The sequence below is a fragment of the Phyllobates terribilis genome, unplaced genomic scaffold (genome assembly GCF_046119375.1).
Source record: "Phyllobates terribilis strain yellow unplaced genomic scaffold, ASM4611937v1 Scaffold_11__3_contigs__length_659146591, whole genome shotgun sequence".
NCBI classification, from domain to species: Eukaryota; Metazoa; Chordata; class Amphibia; order Anura; family Dendrobatidae; genus Phyllobates; species Phyllobates terribilis.
The window spans coordinates 556,333,997-556,344,479 of NW_027362771.1; the positions used below are offsets into that span (position 1 = coordinate 556,333,997).

At 44.5% G+C, this 10,483-nt stretch overlaps 1 protein-coding gene across 1 annotated transcript; it reads left to right on the top strand.

Annotated features, from left to right (window-relative positions):
* Positions 1-947: 947 nt before the first annotated feature.
* LOC141167353 (olfactory receptor-like protein COR4) lies at positions 948-1,892 on the top strand. The gene has a single exon (XM_073654769.1). The coding sequence runs from the start codon at positions 948-950 to the stop codon at positions 1,890-1,892; it is 945 nt and encodes a 314-aa protein (XP_073510870.1).
* Positions 1,893-10,483: the final 8,591 nt, after the last annotated feature.

Sequence of the window (10,483 nt, forward strand, 5' to 3'; positions counted from 1 at the left end):
ATGTAAGAGCTTATGCTCTACAGGTGCGGGAAAGAGAGAGGACCCCGCTGAACATAAAAGCTTACACTCTACTGGTGAGAGGCAGGAAGAGAGAGAACCACGATGACCATAAGAGCTTATACTCTACAGGAGAGAGAGAGAGACGACCCTGCTGATCATAAGAGCTTATACTCTACAGGAGAGAGAGATGACCCCGATGATCATTAGAGCTTACACCTTACAGATGAGGGCGAGAGAGAGGACCCTGCTTACCATAAAAGCTTACACTCTACTTGTGAGAGCCAGGAAAAGCTTACACTCTACAGAAGAGAAAGAGAACTACGATGACCATAAGAGCTTATACTCTATAGGAGAGAAGACCATAAGCGCTTGCACTCTGCACAAGAGAGAGCGAGAGAGGACCCCGCTGACCAGAAGAGCACACACTACAGAAGAGAGTGGACCCCACTGACCATAAGAGCTTACACTCGACAGGAGAGACAGACTTACCCAGTGACTCGGGAGGTAGAAAACGACTCTGCTGTACAAACTGTGCTCCACTAAGAGCTGCTGGTCTGTGATGGCCCAGGTACTGACCACCACTGTACAAGGTATGATAATCTACTAGATGTGAAAACTTGCAGGGCATTATGAGTATGCCCATGTGTCCATGCAAAAATACATTAATCAGCTTTCTTAAGCTTCAGCAGTGTGAGAAATGGTGCAAGGAAAGTTTTTTTTTGCAAATCGAATCTCAAAGTGTTTGAATTTGGGGGAAACAGCAAATTTCCGAAATTTGGACTCAAACTCAGTCCTCCATGGATCGTTCTGCTCCTCTGTACACTATAGATATATGATAAACCATTAAAAAACAATTTTTGTATGACATTTTCATCTCTAATAAAATGAGAGGATCCTAGATGTATGTGTTGAACTATAATTCTCTTTAATTCTTGTTTAGATTCATAATGAACATTGTGAACCACACGGCTTTTACCCAGTTCATTTTGATAGGATTAACCAAGGAGCCTGGTCTTCAATTACTATTATTTATTCTATTTTTAATCGTCTATGCCTGTTCCTTCTTGAGTAACCTTTGTTTGATGATTTTAATAGTGATGAACCATCATCTTCATACTCCCATGTATTTTTTCCTTAGTCATTTGTCTTTTGTAGACCTATGTTATTCTTCGACTATTACCCCCAAGATGCTGGCAGATTTTACCTCGGAGTCCAAGACTATTTCATTCTTGGGTTGTGCCACTCAAATGTTTACTTTTGCTATGTTTGCCACATCTGAGAGCTTCTTGGTCACTTCTATGGCATATGACCGTTACGTAGCAATTTGCCAACCACTTGCTTATCATAGCATTATGAACAAGTCTACGTGCTGGGCTTTGGTATCTGGAACCTATTTTAGCAGCTTCTTGGCATCCATCACTCATACCATAACGGTTTTTAAATTCCCTTTATGTGGCTCCAATGAAATAAATCACTTCTATTGTGACATCCCCCCACTTCTGAAGCTCACATGTGTCTACGCTTACATCCGAAAACTTGTTGTCTTTTTGATGGCTTTCATAATGGGGGTTGTTTCCTTTATCGTCATTCTGATGTCTTATGTGTTAATAATATATAATATTTTAGGAATTAATTCAGCAGAAGGAAGACACAAAGCATTTTCCACCTGCGCCTCCCACCTTTTTGTTGTTATCTCATTCTATAGCACTGTATTCGGAATTTATTTTCGTCCAAGCTTAGGATTAAATTTAGACAGTATTGACAAGGTATTCTCCATATTTTACACCGTGGCATCCCCATTATTGAATCCTATCATCTACAGTTTTAAAAATGCAGAAGTTAAAAGAGCAGTAAAAAATATATTAGCTGTTAAAGTTTTAGTACACACTTAGTCCTTTTTTTCAGAGTTCAGAAAACTTATTTTTAAAGGATGGTATATTGTATCGAACTATAAATTAAACCAATACATTGAAATTGCAACACCAAGAAGGAAGAGTCATGAAATTATGAAAATCACAGGATGTATAGACATGTTACTAATCTGCTGCAAATGATGCCAAAATGGAAACAACAATTTCAAAATATCTTGATTTTTTCAATATGGAGTATGAGCGCCACGTGCAGAAATCTCCACACTTACTGCCTTAGCTACTATCAATGATGCTATTAATGGTTGTGTGCGGAATGTTTTTCTACAATGAATGCACTTAAATCATCAAGATCCGTTGCTGGCAGCTCAATTTGCAACTGCCGACCAATGACGTCCAAGATATGCTTAATGGGATAGTTATCCAGGTGTTCCATTGAGCTCACACCACCAAACTCAAGGACATCATGGTGCAGAGCAAGATGTCAATGGAGGCTGAAATGAAGGTCAATCCTCTTCAGTGATGAGACCCACATTTGTCTTGCATGCCATCATAGGCAAAAATTTATTTGGAGAACTTATGGGCAATGCCATGAAAAGGTCTTCACGAGTGAAAATTACATCCTTACTCACGGGATCACGGCAACTGGAACCAGCTAGTGTTCATTCCCGGTACACTAACAGCTTGGCATTGCATTTATTTGGTGGTGAATCCAGTGCTACGGGCGTTTCGATAAAGTGTCCCAGGAGCAATTTTTCAACATGACAACACCAGCCTGCATGTCATACATGTTACTGTGAGCTGACTGTGTGACCTAAATGTGCTATCATGGCCTGCAGCTGCTTCAGACTTTTCTCCCATCCAGCACATTGGTTGGCAAATACAAAGGGAGCTGCCAGCAGCAGATCTTGATGATTTGCCCAAGTGGATGTCGCAGAAAATTCCTTTTCACAACAACCATTAATAATTGATAGCAGCCAAGACCTGTAAGTACATGTATTTTTGTGTGTGACACTCATACTAAACAATATGCTTTAAAATTTTTGCTTCCATTTTTTCATCACTTGCATATCAGTAACACACCTATCCATCCTGTGATTACCATAATTCCTGGGTTTTTTCTTCGTTGTGTTGCAATTTAAATATTGAAAAGTGCATAATTTGCATGTGCAGAATCTAATTTAGTATCTAGTTTAAAACAGTTGCCAGATCTCAAAGTATCACAGTGGATACAGCATGTCAGGTCTATTATGTTACCTAAAGAACAAAGGACAGCATTAGAGGAAGAGTCAATGAGCGCAGAGATATACAGCTTTCTATTGACTTTGTGGTTTCATGTTTAGGGCTTTCTCATACTAGCTTATAAATCGGACAAGTGCAATCCGCTCAGCCCTTATTCACACTGACGTCACTTTGACACATGGCAAGGTTTCAATAGTAGAGGTTAGGACCGTCCCGATTGTGGTACACCTTGACGCTGCTGGGATGGCTTTTACGCTTTTTTTGATAAAAAAAACCCTTTGTTTGCTAAGTACCCTATGTTATTTCTATGCACTATTGCTTTCACTTATTTGCTTACAGTAGAGTATATGTTCATTTTGTTTCTTTCTTGAGTTTTGTCTGTTTAATGGCCAGTGTGAACATGCTCCTATTTTGCATGCATTCCAACTTTTACTTCAGTTCATTTTTTTTCGGTTATGATTCCTCAGATGATATTCACATATCCAGCTCATGCGTCGATGCTGTGTGGATCTGCGCATGCGCTGAAAGACTCCAGCTACTGTACAGAGTCCGCACTAAAGTAAAGGCAGCCTGGAACATCAGAGAAAGCGATCACATAAAAAAACCACATGACTATAATGCATACACTGTAGGTAATTGGTGACATTTGTTTGCTCAGGAGGGATAAGATATGCAAATATTTATACTTTTTTGTCACAGTTTGTTGCATTTTAAGGAAAGCTTCCAAATCCCTTTAAGGTCAAAGTTGACTCGTCCCTTAAAGACCTATTCCCAATGAGGCGATGCAACTCACTTAGGAGCGGGATGAGGTATCACAGGAACCGTTTCTATTTACAAGTCCGGCTGGTTTATTTCAGTCCACATAAACCGCACCACAAGCAAAGGAAATAAAAGGCCTTTTAGTCCAGGTAAAACAAAGTAAATAGTTTCAATAACAGCACTTTAGTGATAGTCTAGGACACTCAGGCTGGATTGCATCCAGTATACCAGCTTAGTCTGGAGACATCACACTGGAGGCCTTCTTACCTCCACATACAGACCATGTGTGAGACATACAGGCCTCATTCTTCAACATGAACCACACCCAAGGGTGGAGTATGTGGGCAACCAGACCTGCCCATCTTTCAGGCTGCCCGTAAACTTGGCCCGGATGCCCTACAAAGCCTCTTACTACTATATGTACTAGAGTATTACCCCAGGTTTACATCAGAGGACAACCACTCCCGTGATACATACCTTTCATCAACTATGTGTCCGGCAGCCACCTTACACGATCTTAGTAAGTTATAATCACCTATTCAGTGAACAGGTGAATAAGGTAGAGATCAAGTCTCTTAAATTCTCTGTTAGAATGCAGCAATGGTAGTGTGTTCCCCTGCTCTCCATTCATTGTCTATAACTCTCCCAAAGCTAGCCAAGTCCAAAGAATTTCAGAGCCATGTTCTCAGGATCAGCAGGAGTCCAGTGGATGTGTTATAACTTTATAAAATGGAAACAATTTGAGCAAAGTTTTAGGGCATGTTTTCAGGCGGATTCAGAGGGGGACCACTCCAAAAACCTCATGAAAAAATACTCAAAAAACACTTAAAAGAATGAACAAATTCATTTCCATGTAAAACGACTCGCTGTTCATAAATTCAGGCTTTTGATTTTCTTCTTATCACTTGAGATTTCCAAAAACACAAAGTGTTTAAACTAAGTGAGTGGACCATTCATCAAGCATTTTCCTCTTTGAAGAGGCTTGATACTTGCTCAGACGATATCTAGGAGGTTTTTGAACTGTTTTTGCGCAATTTCTGCTAAACACCTTAGCATTTAAATTATTGCTTATTAGTCTTAAAACACTCCCCTGAAGAAGATATTCGAAACGTGCGTAAGGGTGGAGGGACGCCTCCTGTCATTACATGTGCTTTCCACATTCCTATCTTTCAGGTAGCGTATTTGACTATTCTATTATCCTTTTGCATGTATCGGCTTATATGCTATTAGGTCTTAGCATTCTCATGAGTGATATAGCCATTTGGAGATGTATATTTCTTTATTTATTTATTGAAACTCTTATTAGGTGACACCACTGGGTGTATATGGATATTCATATGTCATTTCACCTATTGCATTAATTATTTATTTTTTACTAACTCTGAAATTTCTTTTACTACTCTGAAATTTCTTTTTGTCATTCAGTGATTAGTTTTTCATTATTGTGACCATTTTTCCTGCACTGTCACTTTAATATTTATTTATATACATATTGATTACTGAGATGATTTAATGAATTGTGAAAGCTGATTATTTATATTACTTGTATAAGGATACACCAAATGTGTATAGCACATATTACTTGTTTGCATGTGCTTTGCAAAATTATTACATTTTTGGCCAGGCTATTTCCCTCACATGAGAGGCACTCGTTTTTTAATGGTTAAGGTAATTGGATGGCTATCATATGATTTCTATTAGTCTTAAAACACACCGGAAAATTGTCCCAAAAGATACTACAAAAATCCCCAAAAATCTTATGTAAACACTAGTGTTGAGCGAGCACTAAAATACTCAGGTGCTCGAAGCTCGGGCCGAGCTCGCCGTGATACTCAGGTGCTCGACCCGAGCAATGAGCCCAATGTTAGTCTATGGGAGACCCGAGCATTTTTGCTGCGAGACCCCCGGCAGTCTGTAGAGTGCCTAAAAAGTGCCCAAATTATAGTGACAGTACTCAAATGACATGGGGACAGCATGGGCATCGCCCCAGGAAGCGTTTCTGACCCCCAGGTCACTGCTGTCAACAGCGCGGTCAGAGGTATTAAGCCACTTTTACGGGGTCACAAGAAAACGTTCAAAAACGAAACTGAAAGTGCTTTCCCCGGAAAGGAACTTCCTTTCCAGGGTAAAGACTTGTGTATAAGGTCAAATAAATAACTAAAAACAAAAATACTCCTCCACACCTTGGGCTATGTTCACAAGTAGCATTTTTTATGCGCTTTTTCACTTTTGTATTGCTTTCAACCGTGACAAATGCATTCACTGGGAAATGTCATTTTAACATTTTACAACCTTATCTGGCCATGTGCTGTGTGACCCATGCATACAGTGCTGAAAAGACATGGGAACAGCATGGGGAAGACCCCTGGAAGAATCTCTGACACCCAGGTCACTGCCTAAAAGTGTGCCCATCAGAAGTGATCCTTGCCGCATCAGAAGATGCAGACTTGCAAATATCCCCGTGCACGTCCTTCTCCCAGAGCAGTGTTCAATTGTACCTCCCCCATTCCTTGCAATGCAAGCACAAGTATGCAGCCTGCCACCCACCCACCCCCAGGCTGCAATAGCATACTGCTAGCTTGCTTAGGCATGTGGAGGCAGACGCCCGCCACCATGTTATGGCTGCGTCGGCAGCCTGGTATCCATACTCAGTCCCCATCTGCCCGGTGGCCGGGTGTCCACACCATAAACGGTCCCCAGCCGCCCCTATTTCTCCGCTGAACTTCCCGCACACTTTTCTTAGCCTGGCCTGCTTTAGGGCAGCATTGGATGAGCCCACCAGAGAACAAGACTCCTCCGGTGGGCCCTGTTTTCTCCATCAGGGGAGTTGAGAGTGCCAAGGGGAGGAGCATGATGATGATAGAAGTTAGCATCTGCTTTGTTTTCTTGGAATGCAAGCGTAAGTGTGCAACCTGCCAACCACCCACCCCCAGGCTGCAATACCATACTGCTAGCGTGCTTGCACTTGAAATTGGGCCTTTTAAGCTTGTGGACACTGAATCTGGCCACCACGTCATGGCTGCGGCGGCGGCCTGGTATGCATACTCAGTCCCCAGCCGTCCGGTGGCCGGGTGTCCACGCTCGGTCCCTAGCTGCCAAGGGGCGGCCGGGTGTCCACACACGGTCCCCAGCCGCCCCTATTTCTCTTGTCAACTTCCCCCCACACACTTTTCTTAGCCCGGCTTGCTTTAGGGTAGCATTGGACGAGCCCACCAGAGAACCAGTCTCCTCCAGTGGGCCCTGGCTTCTCCATCAGGGGAGATGAGAGTGCCAAGGTGAGGAGCATGATGATGATAGAAATTAACATCTGTTTTGTTTTCTTGCAATGCAAGCGTAAGTGTACAACCTGCCACCCACCCATCTCAGGCTGCAATACCATACTGCTAGCTTGCTTGCACTTGAAATTGGGCCTTTTAGGCATGTGGAGGCGGAATCTGGCCACCACGTCATGGCTGCGTCGGTGGCCTGGTATCCATACTCAGTCCCCAACCGACCGGTGGCCGGGTGTCCACGCTCGGTCCCCAGCTGCCAGGGGGCGGCCGGGTGTCCATACTCGGTCCCCAGCTGCCCGGCGGCCGGGTGTCCACACATGGTCCCCAGCCGCCTGGGGACAGTCGGGAGTCTTTAAACGGTCCCCAGCCGCCCCTATTTCTCCTGTCAACTTCCAGCAGACTCTTTTCTTAGCCAGGCCTGCTTTAGGGCAGCATTTGATGAGCTCACCAGAGAACCAGACTCCTCTGGTGGGCCCTGGCTTCTCCATCAGGGGAGTTGAGAGTGCCAAGGTGAGGAGCATGATGATGATAGAAGTCAGCATCTGCTTTGTTTTCTTGGAATGCAAGCGTAAGCGTGCAGCCTGCCACCCACCCACGCCCAGGCTGCAATACCATACTGCTAGCTTGCTTGCACTTGAAATTGGGCCTTTTAGGCATGTGGAGGCGGAATCTGGCCACCACGTCATGGCTGCGTCGGCGGCCTGGTATCCATACTCAGTCCCCAGCCACCCGGCGGCCGGGTGTCTTCGCTCGGTCCCCAGCCACCAGGGGGCGGCCGGGTGTCCATTCTCGGTCCCCAGCCGCCCCGCGGCCGGGTGTCCACACACGGTCCCCAGCTGCCTGGGGGCGGCCGGGTGTCCATAAACGGTCCCCAGCCACCCCTATTTGAAGGACAGCCTAACCTCAAACACGTGGACAATTGAATGTGGCCAGAGATGGTCCATCTCACGCCTACACACTAGGTTAATATTGTGGAAGCCGGGACACAGTTGGACACTGGGATGCAACATGCCCTCCAGACATAGAGGATTGCGGGTCCTGGGTCAATCAGGTTTCAACACAACGTTCAAAAGGTAGACAGCAGCAGTGGTCAGCCTCCTACACAACGAGTAAATTAGATTTCTGTTCCTTGGAATGCAAGCGCATTTATGTAGTAGCGGCTAGGCCTGAGGTGGTCAGCGTTTTGGCGGATATCCTACCTCCTCCAAGGATTGCTGGATGTTTTCCTGCTACTATCCCAGTTCTATGACTCCAATTAAAACAAAGCTTCAGTTGATGAATGATGGATGAGGTGGTGGCAAAGGAGAAAGAGCAGGAGGAACAGGGACCATTCACATCAATATCAGACCAGTCAACCACACATGTCTTGTAGGATATGTTTCTGTACCAAAAGGAGCGGTACGGCTACACAGTTATAGGGCATACAGTGAGTGCAATGCCTACCAAAAATTTTGATGCACTCCAATGCCCCATGGAAGTAACATGGAGGTCAGAGGGCCTTAACTAAACCGTTTTTTCCATTTATAGCAACTGGATCTCCTATGCACTGTTGGCCTAAGCAGTGAATGGAAGGCTTTCCAAAAATTATGAGAAACTGCAATGGCCCTTGAAACTGACGTGGATTACAGCATACTAAAAACCTTCTACCCATTATCGGGTAGTGGGTCTCCCATAGTGTTCGCCTATGCATTGAAAAGCAAAAGCTGACTAAAATTAGGAGGAAATGCAATTCCCGTTGGAAGAGTCATGGAGGTTTTAGTTAATTAAAAACAACACTTCAATGCCCCTTGGAAGAGCTGTGGAGCTCAGAATGGTTTAACAAGACGGTTTTAATGCCCCTTGGAAGAGATGTGGAGATCACAGTAGCTTAACAAGACGGTTTTAATGCCCCTTGGAAGAGACGTGGAGGTCGCAGTAGCTTAACAAGATGGTTTTAATGCATATTGGAAGAGACGTGGAGGTTTCAGTAGCTTACGAAGACTGTTTTAATGCCCCTTGGAAGACACGTGGAGGTCACAGTAGCTTAACAAGATGGTTTTAATGCCCCTTGGAAGAGACGTGGAGGTCGCAGTAGCTTAACAAGACGGTTTTAATGCCCCTTGGAAGAGACGTGGAGGTCGCAGTAGCTTAACAAGATGGTTTTAATGCATATTGGAAGAGACGTGGAGGTTTCAGTAGCTTACGAAGACTGTTTTAATGCCCCTTGGAAGACACGTGGAGGTCACAGTAGCTTAACAAGATGGTTTTAATGCCCCTTGGAAGAGACGTGGAGGTCGCAGTAGCTTAACAAGACGGTTTTAATGCCCCTTGGAAAAGTGGTGGAGGTCGCAGTAGCTTAACAAAACGGTTTTAATGCCCCTTGGAAAAGTGGTGGAGGTCACAGTAGCTTAACAAGACGGTTTTAGTGCCCCTTGGAAAAATGGTGGATGTCACAGTAGCTTAACAAGACGGTTTTAATGCCCCTCGGAAGAGACGTGGAGGACCCAGTAGCTTAACAAGACGATTTTAATGCCCCTTGGAAGAGACGTTGAGGTCCTAGTAGCTAAGAAAGATGGATTTAATGCCCCTTGGAAGAGACGTGGAGGTCCCAGTAGCTTAACAAGATGGTTTTAATGCACCTTACAAGAGCCATACAGTACAGCATATTACAAACATTATTCCCATTATTGAGCAGTGGGTCTCCTATAGTCTTTGCCTATGCCTTCCAAGCAAAAGATGACAAAAATAAGGACGGAGGAACTTGCAATAATGGCAACAGAGACCAAGGTCACCCTGGTGGTATAGTGGTGGTGGAGGCTGAGGATAAGGAGAAGAACATAAAACAGCCGAAATAAGGAAGCGTATACCCATATGTGGGTGTTAAGCAGTGCATGGTAATACACCTCCCGAAATAACACAGTGGATTTGACTTTATGTTACTCTGCTTTCATTTGGTGGTGATGAGAAGTCTGGCCCAATCCAGCCCTTGTTGATTAGGGTCAGCTTGTCAGCATTGTCAGTTGACAGGCGAGTGCGATTATCAGTTATAATTCCACCAGCGGCACTAAAAACACGCTCCGATGACACGCTAGCGGCAGGGCAGGCCAGGACCTCCAAGGCGTACAGAGCGAGTTTATTCCAAGTGTCCAGCTTGGATACCCAATAATTAAAAGGCACAGAGGAATCGCGGAGGATGCTGGTACGGTCGTCAAGGTACTCCCTCACCATCTTTTGAAACTTTCCACTCCTTGTGAGAGTACCCCGCGCCTTAAGGTCTGTCCGAAGGGAGGGTCTGAGAAAACTGTCCCAGAACATTGACAGTGTTCCCCTGCCTCTGCTGGATTGAAGTTGCGTCTCTCTCGC

What these genes read in the sequence shown, in the direction of transcription:
- LOC141167353 (XM_073654769.1), top strand. Translation starts at nt 948, where the DNA reads ATGAACATTGTGAACCACACGGCTTTTACCCAGTTCATTTTGATAGGA.